This window comes from Scyliorhinus torazame, chromosome 22, assembly GCF_047496885.1.
Source record: "Scyliorhinus torazame isolate Kashiwa2021f chromosome 22, sScyTor2.1, whole genome shotgun sequence".
NCBI lineage: Eukaryota > Metazoa > Chordata > Chondrichthyes > Carcharhiniformes > Scyliorhinidae > Scyliorhinus > Scyliorhinus torazame.
Window position 1 is genome coordinate 112233899 of NC_092728.1, and position 18123 is coordinate 112252021.

At 50.0% G+C, this 18123-nt stretch overlaps 1 protein-coding gene across 1 annotated transcript in view; it reads left to right on the forward strand.

The window, feature by feature from the left end:
• Window positions 1–18123, forward strand: part of sardh (sarcosine dehydrogenase) — a 170475-nt gene that overhangs the window by 4517 nt on the left and 147835 nt on the right. The window contains exon 2 of the mRNA XM_072488950.1: window positions 7676–7790. Coding sequence (XP_072345051.1) covers window positions 7676–7790 — 115 coding nt within the window. The remainder of the gene's footprint in view (window positions 1–7675; window positions 7791–18123) is intronic.

Genomic DNA, 18123 nt, shown 5'->3' on the forward strand with positions numbered 1-18123 from the left:
CAGAACATATGGGCGTTGATTTGCCGGGCTTCCTGAGCACCTCCCACATCTGTCCTCCACCCCAAAGAACCTACTCAGCCTCGCCCCTGTCATATGCGCTCTGTGAATAACCTTAAACTGTGGCATACGAGGAAGAGAATTAATCCTACTAAGGGCATCAGCCCACAGACCCTCTTCAATCTTCTCCCCCAACTCCTCCTCCCATTTGCCCTTCAGCTCCCCTACCAGAGCCTCCTCCTCCTTTCATCTCCTGATATATCGCCGACACCTTGCCCTCTCCGACCCATACACCTGAAATCACCCTGTCTTGAATCCCCTGTGCCGGGAGCAACGGGAATTCCCTCACCTGCCGCCTCACAAACACCCTCACTCGCATATACCTGAAAGCGTTTCCCGGGGTAGCCAAAACTTCTCCTCCAGCGCCCCTAATCTCGCAAACGTCCCATCGATGAACAGGTCCCCCATTCTTCTAATCCCTGCCCGATGCCAGGCTCTGAAACCCCCCCCGTCCATCCTCCCCGGGACAAACCGATGGTTGTCTCTGATCGGGGACCACACCGAGGCTCCCATCGCACCCTTGTGTCGTCTCCACTGCCCCCAGATCTTTAGCGTTGCCGCCACCACCGGACTCGTGGTGTACCTTGTCGGCGAGAGCGGCAGCAGTGCCGTCACCAGCGCCCCAGGCTCGTTCCTTTGCAGGACGCCATCTCCAACCTCTTCCATGCCGCCCCCTCTCCCTCCATCACCCACTTACGGATCATCGCCACGTTGGCTGCCCAATAGTAGCCACCCAGATTCGGCAACTGTCTCTACTACGCTCCAGAAACCCCCTCCTTACCCTCGGGGTCTTGTTTGCCCACACAAAACCCATGATGCTCCTGCCTACCCTCTTAAAAAAGGCCTTGGTGACCATAATTGGAAGGCACTGGAACACAAAAAGGACATCATTTTAATCGACTGTACTCTGCCCGCTAGCGAGAGTGGCAACATGTCCCATCGTTTGAAGTCCTCCATCTGCTCCACCAGCCGCGTCAAATGAAGTTTATGCAGGGCCCCCCAACTCCTAGCTACTTGGATCCCCAAGTACCAAAAGCTCCTTTCCGCCCTCCTCAATGGTAGGTCGTCTATCCCTCTTCCCTGGATGCACCACGAAGAACTCACTTTTCCCTACATTGAGCTGATAGCCCGAGAAGTCCCCAAACTCCCTTAGGGTCCGCATGACCTCCACCATCCCCTCCACTGGATCTGCCACGTACAGCAACAGGTCGTCTGCATACAGCGACACCCGATGCTCCTTGACTCCACCTATCTCCCTCGCTGCCATCCTCTTGCGGAGCTGATGTGCCAGCATCCGGCTCGCCTTCTCCCCATATTCGTACGTCGCCCCTTGTGCCTTTGCCTTCCCCGTGGTCAACAGGTCGAACTCCGTCTGGAGACTTCGCCTCTCCCAGAGTAGTCCCTCTTCAGGGGCCTCTGCATATCTCCTGTCCAACCTTAAAATCTCCCCCACTAACGTCTCCCTTTCCCTGCCCTCTCTTCTCCCTGTGAGCCCTGATGGAGATTAACTCTCCCCTGACCACCGCCTCCAACACTACCCCCACCTGCACCTCCCCGTTGTCATTGGCCTCCAAATACCTTTTAATGCACCCCCTCACCCACCTCCTCATCTGCCAGTAATCCCACATCCAAACGCCACAATGGGCGTTGGTCCCTCCTCTCCCAACTCCAGTTCCACCCAGTGCGGGGCGTGGTCTGAGATGGCTATGGCCGAATACAACGAACAAAGAAATGTACAGCACAGGAACAGGCCCTTCGGCCCTCCAAGCCCGTGCCGACCATGCTGCACGACTAAACTACAATCTTCTATACTTCCTGGGTCCGTATCCCTCTATTCCCATCCTATTCATGTATTTGTCAAGATGCCCCTTAAATGTCACTATCGTCCCTGCTTCCACCACCTCCTCCGGTAGCGAGTTCCAGGCACCCACTATCCTCTGCGTAAAAAACTTGCCTCGTACATCTACTCTAAACCTTGCCCCTCGCACCTTAAACCTATGCCCCCTAGTAATGGACCCCTCTACCCTGGGGAAAAGCCTCTGACTATCCACTCGGTCTAATGCCCCTCAATTTTGTATACCTCTATCAGGTCTCCCCTCAACCTCCTTCGTTCCAGTGAGAACAAACCGAGTTTATTCAACCGCTCCTCATAGTTAATGCCCTCCATACCAGGCAACATTCTGGTAAATCTCTTCTGCACCCTCTCTAAAGCCTCCACATCCTTCTGGTAGTGTGGTGACCAGAATTGAACACTATACCCAAAGTGTGGCCTAACTAAGGTTCTATACAGCTGCAACATGACTTGCCAATTCTTATACTCAATGTCCCGGCCAATGAAGGCAAGCATGCCGTATGCCTTCTTGACTACCTTCGACCTGTGGACCTGTACTCCTAGATCTCTTTGACTTTCAATACTCTTGAGGGTTCTACCATTCACTGTATATTCCCTACCTGTATTAGACCTTCCAAAATGCATTACCTCACATTTGTCCGGATTAAACTCCATCTGCCATCTCTCCTCCCAAGTCTCCAAACAATCTAAATCCTGCTGGATCCTCTGACAGTCCTCATCGCTATCCGCAATTCCACCAACCTTTGTGTCGTCTGCAAACTTACTAATCAGACCAGTTACATTTTCCTCCAAATCATTTATATATACTACAAAGAGCAAAGGTCCCAGCACTGATCCCTGTGGAACACCACTGGTCACAGCCCTCCAATTAGAAAAGCATCCCTCCATTGCTACTCTCTGCCTTCTATGACCTAGCCAGTTCTGTATCCACCTTGCCAGCTCACCCCTGATCCCGTGTGACTTCACCTTTTGTACTAGTCTACCATGAGGGACCTTGTCAAAGGCCTTACTGAAGTCCATATAGACAACATCCACTGCCCTACCTGCATCAATCATCTTAGTGACCTCCTCGAAAAACTCCATCAAGTTAGTGAGACACGACCTCCCCTTCACAAAACCATGCTGCCTCTCAATACTCCGTTCCCTCCACTTTTGGGATCAGCGCCCAGCTCAGAACAAAAAAAATAAAAATAAAAAAATAAATAAATCTATCCGGGAGTAGGCTTTGTGTACGTGGGAGAAAAAGAAAATTCTCTGGCCAGAGGCCTGGCAAATCTCCACGGATCCACACCCCCATCTGGTCCATAAACCCCCTAAGCACCTTGGCCGCAGCCGGTCTCTTTCCGGTCCTAGATCTGGAGCGATCCAGTGCTGGGTCCAACACCGTGTTGAAATCCCCACCCATTATCAAGCTTCCTACCTCCAGGTCCGGAATGCGCCCCAACATACGCTTCATCAATCCAGCATCGTCCCAGTTCGGGGCGTATACATTTACCAATACCACCCACATCCCCTGCAACCTACCACTCACCATCTCGTATCGACCTCCATTGTCCACTACGATGTTCTTGGCCTCAAACGACACCCACTTCCCCACCAGTATTGTCACCCCTCTATTCTTCGCATCCAGCCCTGAATGGAATACCTGTCCGACCCATCCCCTTAACCTGACCTGGTCTGCCACCTTCAAATGTGTCTCCTGAAGCATGACCACGTCTTAACCAGCCCATTCAGGCCCCTCACATACCATGTTATCAGCCGGATTGGGGGGCTTCCCACCGCTGCCGACTAGCCATTTCCTGTTTTAGGCTAGTCCCGTGCCCGCGCCTCCCGCACCCTCCAGTCCCCCAGACGGGGAACCCCCGCCCCGACCACCTTTTCCGTTTTCAGTTCCCCCTCGGCCAATGCAGCAGCAACCCTATTTCCCCGCCCCCCCCCCGTTAGATCCAAATCTAGCTCTTTTGCTCCCCCATAACACTTCCGTAAGTCAGCTAACACCTGCTGACCCCGCCTTCCCGTTGACGACCCCTTCCCTAATGCGGGGAAAAGCCCGCACGTTCCTGAGCCAGCCCCGCCCTGTGGAGCAGCTCCTGTTGCGGCCTTATCCGAATTCCCCGGGCCTCCCCTCCCTCCCTCCCTCCCTCCCTCCCTCCCTCCCTCCCTCCAGCACCAACGCCCACATTCTCAGTCTCCCCATCAGATCTCTTTCCCCATCCCCATCCACCACCCAACTTGTGGAACATTCCATACGCATAGTTAAAACCCTGTATACAACCGACATCCCCCTACAACCACAGACCCTCAGTTTGAGTCCAATTTTTCCGTTTGGATAAAAAGGTCCAAGCCTCTTCAGGCGTTTCAAAGTAGTGGTGTCGATCCTGAAATGTGACCCACAGTCACGCTGGCTGCAGCATTCCGAATCGCACCCTCTTCCTCTGCAGCACCGCCTTGGCCCGATTAAAACCAGCTGTCTTCTTTGCCACCTCCGCGCTCCAGTCCTGGTAGATTCGGATCACCGTATTCTCCCATCTACTGCTCCGCTCCTTCTTGGCCCATCTCAGGACACACTGTCCACAAAACGATGAAACCTCACCACTACCGCCCTTGGGTCTCCTCGCCAGGACCCGGTGAGCCCCATCTAGCTCCAGGGGACTCGGAGAGGCCTCCGCACCCATCAGCGACTGGAGCATCGTGCTCACATACGCCCCGGCATCGGCCCCCTCCACTCCTGCAGGGAGACCCAGAATCCGTAGATTCTTCCTCCATGACCGGTTCTCCAGGTCCTCGAATCTTTCCGCCCACCTCTTGTGCAGCGCCTCGTGCGCCTCCATCTTCACCGCCAGGCCCAAGATCTCATCCTCGTTGGTTTTTTCCCCGGACCTCCACCCTTGGGCCTTCTGGGTCTCCTTCAGCCCCTCGATCACCGTCAGCAGTGGCGCCAGCACCTCTTCTTTAAGCTCCTCCACGCAGCGCCTGAGAAACTCCCGCTGCTCCGGCCCCCATGCTGCTCGAGCGCCACCCTCCGCCATCTTGTTTTTTTCTCCCTCGTTTCTTTTGCTGCTCCAAAGCCCCTTTTTTCCCCGCTCCATTTCTGGTCCCCTCCATCACTATGGAAGGGGGACCTTGCTCTCACCTTCCCACATGGGAAGTGGTCGAAAAATTTCCGTTGGGACTCCTCTGGAGAGCCCAAAGGTCCGTTCTAGCGGGAGCCGCCGAAATGTGCGGCTTTCCGCATCGCCGCAACCGGAAGTTCCACCAAACATCTTCTTAACTACCTTATCTACCCGCCTGCTGCCTTCAGGGGCCTGTGAATGTCCACCCTCCGGTGTCTTTGGTCTGCTGTATTTCCCTGGGTCTGACCTTTCATTGTGTAGTCCCTCACCTGGTTAGTCTTCCCAAAATGGATCTCTTCACTTTTCAGGGTTAAATTCCATTTGCCATCTAACCAGCCCATGGGCAGCACAGTGGTTAGCACTGCTGCCTCACGGCGCCGAGGTCCCAGGTTCGATTCCGGCTCACTGTCTGTGTGGAGTTTGCACATTCTCCCCGTGTCTACCTGGGTCTCACCCCCACAACCCAAAAAGATGCAGGGCAGGGGGATTGGCCATGCTAAATTGCCCCTCAATTGGAAAAATTAATTGGGTACTCTAAATTTAAGAAAAAAATATCTAACCAGCTGATCTATATCATCCTAGAATCCAAGGCTTTCCTCCTCACTATACTGATCATACCTTCCATCACATCTAGATCATATGTTAATTGTTGAACTCATTGAGTCCAGAGAGTGCAAAATGCTTAATCAGAAGAATTGTTTGTTTCTCAGCTGGTGTTGAGTTTCCCAGCAACACTAAAGCAGTTTGGGTAGAGGGGAGAAATAAAAAGCCAAGAAGTCACTTGTGGGAATGATGTACAGGCTCCGTAATTGTAACTACACAGGACGAGTATAAAAGGAAGAAATAATGGGAGCTTTTCAGAAAGGCACATTGATAATCATGGGGGGTTTAATCTAAGTATAGACTGGGAAAATCCAAGTGGCAAATGTTGTATCAAAAAGGAGTTAATAGAATATTTTCAGGATTGCTTCTTAAGAACAGCACATTCTAGAGTCAACCAGTGAGCAGGTTATATACACGAGAGCTGGTATTGTGCAGCAAGATAGGATTAATTAATGATCTCAGTGATGGTGTCCCTCAATATATCAGGGATCATAATAAACAAAGTAAAATTCAATCATGAGGGAGAGAAAAGTGGGTTTAAGACTGGTATTTTAAGTTTAAATAAAGACAACAACTCAGAGGTTATGAAAATGGAGCTAGCTAGAATGAAATTGTAATAATCCACAGGAGGCAGGGGTTCCATCACTACACCAGTATTTATTTACAATAACTATATACACGAGCAGCTCCAACCAGTGCTGCTAGCATTCCAGTCAACTTAAGACTCCCTCACAAAGCCTACACAGGTGCTTATATGGGCCCCCCAATGAGCTATCATTGAGGGAGCTCATATTCCAATTGGCCAACCAATAATGCCAATTGGAGGTCATTACACCCCCCCCCCCCCCCCCCCCACCCAAAAAGGTCCGAGGAATTCCTGCCAGCTGGCATTCCTCGGAGCTTCTTCCTGCTCCCCATGTCCAGGTCGGTCACCTTTGTGTCGTCCGCCGGGTCGTTCTCCGACGTGGGTGGGGTGTACCTTATAGGTGCCCATCTTTTCCTTGACTACCTCCTTGGAAGTTGTACTTCCTCCTCCTCGGGGAGAGGTGTTGCGGGGGCCTCATCGTGTCCATCTCCGACTCTGACGACTGGATGACGGGATCTGGAGAAATTGCTCAGGGATCCTTCCCGTCTGAGCTATCCCAGCTTGAGGCGGTCCTGCTTCGACTGCCTCCAGGTGTGGTTCCGCTGCCCTTATTTGGTCTCTGTGTTTCTTCAGCACCTTACCGCCTATCGAAACTTCACAGGATATGGGCCCGGTTTGGGACTCTACCGTGCCTTTGACCCACGTTGGTCCATTCCCATAATTCTTGACCCAAACCGGTGCCCCCACCTGGACATGTCTCTGCTGCCGACTTATCATGCCCCCTGCGTTGGACCTCCTGGTGTTTCTACACTTTCCCCGTTTTGTGTCCATTGACGCTGCCGGCTGCTTCTAGAGTCCCGCTTTTAGTGTCTGGACCGCTCTCTGTCAGGCCGTTGGATGGGAAGGGGCCGTTTTGATGTGGCGGACTCAGTTTCCCTTTAGGAATTTTCCAAATTCCCCACTTGTGAATGCCGTTCCGTTGTCGGACCCCAATACCTCCGGAAGTCCATGTGTTGCAAACGAGGCCCTGAGCTTTTCAGTTGTCGATGCGGTGCTTGCCGCGTTTACCCGGTGGAAATCCAACCATTTGGAGTAGGCATCCACTATCACCAAAAACATTGAGCCCATGAAAGGGTCGGCGTGGTCAATATGCAGGCGGGTCCACGGTCTGCCTGGCCATTCCCACGGGTGCAATGGCACAGCTGGTGGCACTCTTTGCCCCTGTTGGCACTCCTGGCACCGACGTACCAAGGCTGCTATGTCTGTGTCCAATCCTGGCCACCAAACGTAGCTTTGAGCGAGCATCTTCATTTTAGACACCCCTGGGTGTCCGTGATGTAACTCGGTTAAGATTGCCCGACGGCCCTTAGCTGGGACTATTACCCGGGCTCCCCATAGTAGGATACAGTCTTCTACGGTTATTTGGTCCCTGTTAATTTGATTAACAACTTCCTTACCTTGCAGGTCAGCTGTTCGGGAGAGAGAGGGAGCCGGGACCTTGGAAACAGCGCGGGAGTTTCAAAAAGCGCGGGAGCTGCGAGGCAGAGGGGACAGAATAAAAGGTTGCGGCGTGGGTGAGGTAAGTACTGCTTAACAACCTCCTTACCTTGCAGGTCAGCTGTTAGTTCGGGAGATCAGTTTCAGGAGCAGGCCTATTGGCTGACTGTAAATCAGGAAGGAGACAAAGGGTGTGGCTGAAGTGCCTTTAGAGACGGAGTGCTGGAGACAAACAATAGAGTGTATCTGAGTTTGGGTAAGGCTGAGTGCTGAAGGCAAACAGAGTGTATCTGAGTTTGGGTAAGGCTGAGTGCTGGAGGCAAACAGAGTGTATCTGAGTTTGGGTAAGGCTGAGTGCTGGAGGCAAACAGAGTGTATCTGAGTTTGGGTAAGGCTGAGTGCTGGAGGCAAACAGAGTGTATCTGAGTTTGGGTAAGGCTGAGTGCTGGAGGCAAACAGAGTGTATCTGAGTTTGGGTAAGGCTGAGTGCTGGAGGCAAACAGTGTATCTGAGTTTGGGTAAGGCTGAGTGCTGGAGGCAAACAGAGTGTATCTGAGTTTGGGTAAGGCTGAGTGCTGGAGGCAAACAGAGTGTATCTGAGTTTGGGTAAGGCTGAGTGCTGGAGGCAAACAGAGTGTATCTGAGTTTGGGTAAGGCTGAGTGCTGGAGGCAAACAGAGTGTATCTGAGTTTGGGTAAGGCTGAGTGCTGGAGGCAAACAGAGTGTATCTGAGTTTGGGTAAGGCTGAGTGCTGGAGGCAAACAGAGTGTATCTGAGTTTGGGTAAGGCTGAGTGCTGGAGGCAAACAGAGTGTATCTGAGTTTGGGTAAGGCTGAGTGCTGGAGGCAAACAGAGTGTATCTGAGTTTGGGTAAGGCTGAGTGCTGGAGGCAAACAGAGTGTATCTGAGTTTGGGTAAGGCTGAGTGCTGGAGGCAAACAGAGTGTATCTGAGTTTGGGTAAGGCTGAGTTCGGGTAAGAGGTGAGTGACGGCTGGGTTTGTTTTTTTGGAGTTTGGTGTTTGGGGTTGAGTCCCCCCCCCCCCAAAAAAAATCCAATTAAGTAAATTAATTAACTAGTTAAGGGAATTTGGTGCTCATCTTAAGGAGGTGCAGAGAAGCAGACCTGTGAGGGAGTCTCTGGAGCAATTACATCACAGCCAGCAGGTAAGTGATTGGCTTGTAACTGGTAAGTGATTTCTCTCTCTTTGACTTTCTCTTAGCTGTGTAGTGTAGTTCAAATTTAACTTCAGGTTTAAGTCATGGCAGGAGAGCTCAGACCCGTGTCATGCTCCTCTTGTGAGATGTGGCAAGTCAGGGACCCTTCTGGTGTCCCTGACTCCTTCATCTGCAAGAAGTGTGTCCAACTGCAGCTCCTGTTAGACCGCTTGACGGCTCTGGAGCTGCGGATGGACTCACTTTGGAGCATCCGCGATGCTGAGGAAGTTGTGGATAGCACATTCAGTGAGTTGGTCACACCGCAGATTAAAATTACTGAGGCAGATAGGGAATGGGTGACCAACAGACAGAGGAAGAGTAGGAAGGCAGTGCAGGGATCCCCTGCGGTCATCTCCCTCCAAAACAGATTTACCGTTTTGGAAACTGTTGGGGGAGATGGCTCACCAGGGGAAGGTGGCAGCAGCCAGGTTCATGGCACTGTGGCTGGCTCTGCTGCACAGAAGGGCGGGAAAAAGAGTGGCAGAGCTATAGTGATAGGGGATTCAATTGTAAGGGGAATAGACTGGCGTTTCTGTGGACGCAAACGAGAATCCAGGTTGGTATGTTGCCTCCCTGGTGCAAGGGTCAAGGATGTCTCGGAGCGGCTGCAGGGCATTCTGGAGGGGGAGGGTGAACAGCCAGCTGTCGTGGTGCATATAGGCACCAACGATATAGGTAAAAAACGGGATGAGGTCCTACAAGCTGAATTTAGGGAGTTAGGACTTAAACTAAAAAGTAGGACCTCAAAAGGTAGTAATCTCAGGATTGCTACCAGTGCCACGTGATAGTCAGAGTAGGAATGACAGGATAGTTAGGATGAATACGTGGCTTGAGAGATGGTGCAAGAGGGAGGGTTTCAAATTCCTGGGACATTGGGACCGGTTCTGGGGGAGGTGGGACCTGTACAAATCGGACGGTCTGCATCTGGGTGGGACCGGAACCAATGTTCTCGGGGGTGTGTTTGCTAGTGCAGTTGGGGAGGGTTTAAACTAATGTGGCAGGGGGATGGGAACCGATGTAGGAAGTCAGTGGGGACAGAAACAAAAGGCAGGAAGGGAGAGTGTGTAAAGCATGACCTGAGAAAGCAGGGCAGAGAGCAAGGAAGGTCTACATTAAACTGCATTTATTTCAATGCAAGGGGCCTGACGGGCAAAGCGGATGAACTCAGGGCATGGACGGGCACATGGGACTGGGATATTATAGCTATGACTGAAACATAGCTAAGGGAGGGGCAGGACTGGCAGCTCAATGTTCCGGGGTACAGATGCTATAGAAAGGATAGAACAGGAGGCAAGTGAGGAGGGGGAGTGGCGTTTTTGATTAGGGAGAACATCACGGCAGTACTTAGGGGGGATATATCCGAGGGTTCGCCCACTGAGTCTATATGGGTGGAACTGAAAAATAAGAAGGGAGAGATCACCTTGGTAGGACTGTACTACAGGCCCCCAAATAGTCAGCGGGAAATTGAGGAGCAAATATGTAAGGAGATTACAGATAACTGCAAGAATAATAGGGTGGTAGTAGTAGGGGACTTTAACTTTCCCAACATTGACTGGGACAAAAGCCTGGGAACTACAGACCGGTGAGCCTAACGTCTGTAGTAGGTAAGTTGCTAGAAGGTATTCTGAGAGACAGGATCTACAAGCATTTAGAGAGGCAAGGACTGATTCGGGGCAGTCAGCATGGCTTTGTGCGTGGAAAATCATGTCTCTCAAATTTGATTTTTGAGTGAGTTTTTTTGAGGGGGTGACCAAGAAGGTAGATGAGGGCAGTACAATCGACGTTGTCTACATGGACTTTAGCAAAGCCTTTGACAAGGTACCGCATGGTAGGTTGTTGCAGAAGGTTAAAGCTCACGGGATCCAAGGTGAGGTTGCCAATTGGATTCAAAATTGGCTGGACGACAGAAGGCAGAGGGTGGTTGTAGAGGGTTGTTTTTCAAACTGGAGGCCTGTGACCAGTGGTGTGCCTCAGGGATCGGTGCTGGGTCCACTGTTATTTGTGATTTATATTAATGATTTGGATGAGAATTTAGGAGGCATGGTTAGTAAGTTTGCAGATGACACCAAGATTGGTGGCACAGTGGATAGTGAAGAAGGTTATCTAGGATTGCAACGGGATCTTGATCAATTAGGCCAGTGGGCCGACGAATGGCAGATGGAGTTTAATTTAGATAAATGTGAGGTGATGCATTTTGGCAGATCGAATCAGGCCAGGACCTACTCAGTTAATGGTATGGCATTGGGGAGAGTTATAGAACAAAGAGATCTAGGAGTACAGGTTCATAGCTCCTTGAAGGTGGAGTCGCAGGTGGACAGGGTGGTGAAGAAGGCATTCGGCATGCTTGGTTTCATTGGTCAGAACATTGAATACAGGAGTTGGGACGTCTTGTTGAAGTTGTACAAGACATTGGTACGGCCACACTTGGAATACTGTGTGCAGTTCTGGTCACCCTATTATAGAAAGGATATTATTAAACTAGAAAAAGAGTGCAGAAAAGATTTACTAGGATGTTGCCGGGACTTGATGGTTTGAGTTATAAGGAGAGGCTGGGACTTTTTTCCCTGGAGCGTAGGAGGCTTAGGGGTGATCTTAGAGGTCTATAAAATAATGAGGGGCATAGATAAGGTAGATAGTCAACATCTTTTCCCAAAGGTAGGGGAGTCTAAAACTAGAGGGCATAGGTTTAAGGTGAGAGGGGAGAGATTCAGAAGGGCAATTTCTTCACTCAGAGGGTAGTGAGTATCTGGAATGGGCTGCCAGAGGTAGTAGTAGAGGCGGGTACAATTGTGTCTTTGAAAAAGCATTTAGATGGTTACATGGGTAAGATGGGTATAGAGGGTTATGGGCCAAGTGCAGGCAACTGGGACTAGCTTAAATGGTAAAAACTGGGCGGCATGGACTGGTTGGGCCGAAGGGCCTGTTTCCATGCTGTAAACTTCTATGATTCTATGATTCTGCTCCAGTATGGGTGCATCTGGGGCTCCACTGGTCTCTCCAGTTCCCCTGTTAGTAGTAAATGCTTCATCTTGGCTAAAACTGGGTCTTTTTGCGTCCACAACCGAATGTTGTGCGTCCACTGATAGGGTGTCCAAAAAATTTAGTCATTACTGTCTCCTCTACTTTCGGTATTAGCGGCGGGGTGTCTGGGAGGGGAAGTCTGCTCAAAGCATCTGCATTTGCTCCTCGCGTTCCCGGTCTGTGCTCCAGAACGTATCTATACGCCGCCAGTAGCAATGCCCAGCGTTGGATTCCAGCTGATGCAATCGGGGGTATTGACTGGTCTTCTTTTAATAACCCTAATAACGGCTTATGGTCCGTCACTATGGTGAATTTCCGCCCGTACAGATACTGGTGAAATTCTTTTACTGCAAATATCACCACCAGTCCTTCCTTCTCGATTTGGGCGTACGTTCGCTCAGCCATCGCCAAGGTCCTCGAAGCATAGGCTATTGGCCGTTCTTCCCCATTCCTTCCTCTATGAGCTAAGACGGCTCCTACCCCGTAAGGTGATGCGTCACACGTGACCACCAACTCCTTCCTTGGGTCAGAATGCTCTAGGACATTTTCGGATGACAGCTGTTCCTTAATGTCCCCAAATGCTCTGTTTTGGCGGGCGGACCATTTCCATTCTTGTCCCTTTTTTAGTAGCTGGTGGAGGGGTTCTAGGATGGAACTCTATTTTCAATAAATTTGCCATAATGTTACCAATCCTAGAAATGATCGTAGCTCCTGGACCGTGGTGGGAGCTGGGGCTTCTTTTATTGCCCTTACTCGGTCTTCCAATGGGTGCAAGCCCGACTCGTCTACTTTATATCCCAGGTACGTCACTTGTGGGGCCAGAAAAACACATTTTTCTCTTTTCAGCCCTACACCTGCCTTTGCGAAACGCCTGAGCACTTCCTCCAGGTTCCTCAAGTGTTCCCGGTTTGTCCTACCCGTGATTAAGACATCGTCCAAATAAATCGCCACCTGCGGTAGTCCCTGCAGAATATTTTCCATCGTGCGCTGGAATATAGCGCAGGCTGATGACACTCCGAAGGGTAGCCTAGTATAACGAAAAAGTCCCTTCAGGGTGTTGATCGTAGCAAACTTCTGGGAGTCCTTGTCCAGTTTTAACTGCAGGTAGGCGTGGCTCATGTCCAGTGTCGTGAACAAAAGCCCACCTGCCAATTTGGCATATAGGTAGTCTATTTTCAGGATCGGGTATTTGTCCAGCAGTGCGTATTTGTTTACCGTCTGTTTGAAATCTCCACAGAGACGTATCGAGCCGTCTGGCTTCAAAATTGGTACCACCGGCGCTGCCCAGTCCGAGAACTGCACTGGTCTGATAATGCCGTCGCGCCGTAACCTTTCTATTTCCACATCTACTTTCTTCCTTAATGCAAAAGGTACCGGCCTGGCCTTACACAATTTCGGAAGGGCTTCTGGGTCCACGTGCAAAGTTGCTTTGGCGCCTATAATTTCCCCCAAACCTTCTTGGAAGACCTCCGGGTATTTTTGGAGTACTTCACTCAACTGCCCGCTTCCACTCTGGATGAAAATTTTCCAATCTAAGTTTAGGTCTTTCAGCCAGTTCCATCCCATTAAGTTCGGTCCAGAGCCCTCGACTATCGTCAATGGTAATCTGAGCATATTCCACGGGTACATGAGTCGTGCCTAGAACTTCCAAGGGATCCCCCGTGTAGGTTTTAAGTTTCGCCAATGTTTTTGTTAGGGTTAGTGGCTGGAGTCCATCTTTGATTTTTAAAAATGCTGCCACTCCCATCACTGATATGGCCGCACCCGTGTCTATTTCCATTATTGTCGGCCGACCGTTCACCCGTGGGGTAATCTTAATAGGTTCTGCTTTCTTTGTCGCAAGATTATATAACTGTTCCCCTTCGGAGGAGGATGGGGCATCTAGGTTGTGTACTTCCCTGCGTCCCCACCTGCTATTCCTCTTTTGCCACCTCCTTCTAGGGTTTCTGTCACTGTTACCCCACTCTGTCTGGTGCCAGAAACGGTCCTTCTCTGTTGGGGGAGCCTCAGCCAGTAGTTCCCTCTGTCTCCAGTTAGTCCTAGCAGATTTGGGGGCAGTTCTGGGGTTTTCCTTTGGCCCTCTATTCCTCAGGCTTTTCCTGAGGGCGGCTATCTGGTAGCTGGACCCATTGTGGTAGTCCCTCTCCCAGGTATCTACCTCCATTGGCGTGCCCTGTAGTTCCTGTGCCCCACTTGCTGCCTTTTCTAGGGACAGTGCGAGCTGTAACGCCCACCTGCAGTCTAGCTGCATTGCCACCAACAGGCGCTTCTGTATTGTGAGGTTGTTTATGCCACACACTAACCGGTCCCGAAGCATTTCATTTAGCGTCGGGCCGAGCTCACATTTTTCCTCCAGCCTTCTCAGGCGGGTCAAGAAATTTGTGACTGACTCTCTGTCTTCCCGCTTCGTTGTGTAGAATCTGTACCTACGCAAAATGAGGGGTGGTTTTGGGTCATAGTGCTCTTCCACCAATTTCGTTAATTCTTGGAAAGGTATCGTGTCCGGCGTATCGGGATAAGTCAGACTACGTATAATGGCGAAGGCTGAGGGTCCACACGCCGACAGCAGTATAACCCGTTTCCTTCCGTCCTCCGTTATCTCATTGGCCTGGAAAAAGTAACACATTCTCTCCACATACTGGGACCAGTCCTGAATAGTCAGGTCGAATGCATCCAAGTTCCCAAAAAGAGGCATTTTTGAAAGAGCAAGGCTTACCCTCCGAGTGCAGCAGCTGGTCTCCGCAAGGTTCGTTGTTTACCTCGTCACCACTGTAATAATCCACAGGAGGCAGGAGTTCCATTATTACACCAGTATTTATTTGCAATAACTATATACACAAGCAGCTCCAACCAGTGCTGCTAGCATTCCAGTCATCTTAAGACTCCCTCACAAAGCCTACACAGGTGCTTATATGGGCCCCCCAATGAGCTATCATTGAGGGAGCTCATATTCCAATTGGCCAACCAATAATGCCAATTGGAGGTCATTACAGAAATGCATTCAGGGATAGGTCCCATAGAGATGCATTGGCACTGCTGTATTCCAACAAGGAAATAAAATCCCAAAAGGAGGACCCCGAACCTGTGCTGAACTAAAAACTTAAAGACAGTATCAAACTTAAAATAAAAAGAGCACAAAGATGGTTTGCAGGTCAGGAGAATGGACAGAATATAAATAACAGCAAAGAATAACTTAAAGATTAATAATGAGTAAAAGCTAGCATGAAATATAAAGACAGCTAATAAGAATTTTGTAGAACTCAAACGAGAGAGGCTACAGGTACTCACGGTCGGGTAGGAATTAACAATAGGTTTATTAAGGTGTACACAAAACCACAAAAGACTGTGGGCCAGATTCTTCTGCCCCACCCACCACAAGATCACAGTGGACGTGACACAGGCCATGAAAAGGTCTATTGACCTCGGGCAGGAATTTCTGGTCACCAGGCACAGCTGGAGAATCCTGCCCAATAACTCCTCTTCCCCCAAAGGGTCCCCCTCCCTGTTCTGCACCCAGATCAGGGTTTTTAGACTGTGTAGATTTCCCTTGTTAAGGGGAAACCCCGCCCCCAATTACCAGGGGCGATTATACTCAGCTATGTGAGGGTAATTGACTAGAGAACAGTCCTTCACCCACAAGGGGGTCATAACAAGCTTTTTTTTAAAGAAAGAGTTAACAAAGTGAGTGTAGGTCCTGAGTGTGAGCCTGGGGAATTAATGGTGGAAAATAAGCAGATGGTTTGAACCAGTAATTTGCATTGGTTTTCAGTATAGAGAACACAAGTAATACTCAGAAGCAGCTAGAAACCAGGAATTCCCCGCGTCCTGATGCATTTCACCCTGAGATCTTGGAAAAAGTGGCGAATGAGAGAGTTGATGCATTAGTTTTATTTTTTTCAAAATTCTCTTTATCCGGGGAAGGCTCCATTAGAATGGAAGGTAGCAAATGTAACTCCATTATTCAGGAAGGAAGGGAAACAGAAAGCAGGAAACTACAGGCCAGTGAGCTGACCGTCTGTCATAAAGAAAATGTTATAAACTATTATTAAAGACGTTACAGCAGGAAACTTGGAAAAATTCAAGGATAACAACCCAACAACCTAAAGGTTTCTCTTTGCTCTGTAACTGGACACATTGCACCCATGGCCCTCATTCCAGAATTGGAACAGTATCCGGTCAACAGACAGTCGCCACATTTGTTTCCTGTCCAATTCTTCTGGAATACATTGTAACCAGAATATTCCCTCAGCTTGTTTATGGCTGCGCCTCGCCCACCTTCATTCTCCTGTTCCACAGATTTATTTTCACATGAATAAGGTTCCACTCTTCAATTACGTAGATTTGTAGAGAAAGAGGCCATTCAGCCCAACCAGTCTATACTGGCATTTATTCTCCACTCAAGCCTTTTCCAGTCCGTCCACATCTAACGCTCCATCAGACCAAGCCCCATGTCCCCCTTCTCCCTTCAATAGATACTGTTCACCTCAACCACGTCCTGCAGGCGCAACCTCCCCATTCTCACTAGTCTGCGCCGATGGGTATTGCTGGCAAAGCCATCATCTATTTCCCTTGAGGAGAGGGAGCTGCTTTCTTGGACCGCTGGAGTCGCTGAGGTGTAGGTACACCCACCCTGCTGTTAGGGAGGGAGATCCAGAATATTGACCCTGCGACTTTGAAGGAACGGCAATCTATTTCCAAGTCAGGATGGTGAGTGACTTTGAGTCATAGAATCAGTACAGCACAGGAAAGGCCGTTCAGCCCATCGAGTCTGCACCAGTCAAAAACAACCACCGAACTATTCCAATTCCATTTCCCAGCACTTGGCCCATTACCCTGTGCGCCCTGGGATTGCAACTACACTTCTTCAATGTTCTGAGGGTCTCTGCCTCCTCCCCCCTTTCAGGCAGCGAGTTCCACCCCCTCTGGGTGAAAAGGGTTCACATCCCCTCAAACCTCCCGCCCCTCACCTTAAATCTTTGGTCCCTCCACCAAGGGGCAAAGTTACTTCCTGTCTCCTCTATCTGTGCTCCTCATAATTTTATACATCTCAATCCTGTCCCCCCTCAGTCTCCTCTGCTCCAAGGAAAACAACCCCAGTCTATCCAACCTCTCTTCATAACTAAAACTCTCCAGCCCAGGCAACATCCTGGTAAATCTCCTCTGCACCCTTTCCAGTGCAATCATATCCCTCCTATAATGTGGATTCCAGAACTGCTCACAATACTCTAGCTGTGGCCTAACCAACGTTTTATACAGTCCCAGCATAACCTCCCTGCTCTGAAACTCTGTGCCTCGGCTAATAAAGGCAAGTATACCATATGTCTTCTTAACCACTGTATCCACCTGCTCTGCTACCTTAAGGGGCGGGTGTACATGCACACCAAGGTCCCTCTGATCCTCGGTGCTTCCCAGGGTCCTGCCATTTATCATGTATTCCCTTGCCGTGTTTATCCTGCCCAAGTGCATCACCTCATACTTATCTGGATTGAATTCCCTTTGCCACTGACCAGCCCACCTGACCATCCCGTCTATATCCTCCTGTAATCGAAGGCTATCCTCCTCACTATTTACCACCCCACCAATTTTCATATCATCCGCAAACTTACTGATCAACCCTCCTACATTCATATCTCAATCATTTATATAAACCACAAACAGCAAGGGTCCAACACTGATCTCCGCGGGACCCCACTGGACACAGGCTTCCAGTCAGAAAAACACCCCTCGACCATCCCCCACTGCTTCCTGCCACTAAGTTGCCAAATTTCCTTGGATCCCATGGGCTCTTACTGTCGCGGTTAGTCTCCCATGTTGGGCCTTATCAAAAGCCTTGCTGAAGTCCAAGTTGACTACATCAAATGCATTTCCCGCATCTACACACCTGGTCACCTCTTCGAAAAACTCAATCAAGTTGGTCTGACATGACGTCATCCTTAACAAAACCGTACTGACTGTTCTTGATTAATCCCGGCCTCTCCAAATGCAGATTAATTCTGTCTCTCAGAATTGCTTCCAATATTTTCCCCACCACTGAGGTCAGACTGACCGGCCTGTAGTTTCCTGGTTTATCCCTTCCTCCCTTCTTGAATAATGGAGCCACATTGATGATTCTCTAGTCCTCCAAAACCTCTCCTGTGGCCAGAGAGGAATTGAAAATTATTTCCTCCCTTGCCTCACT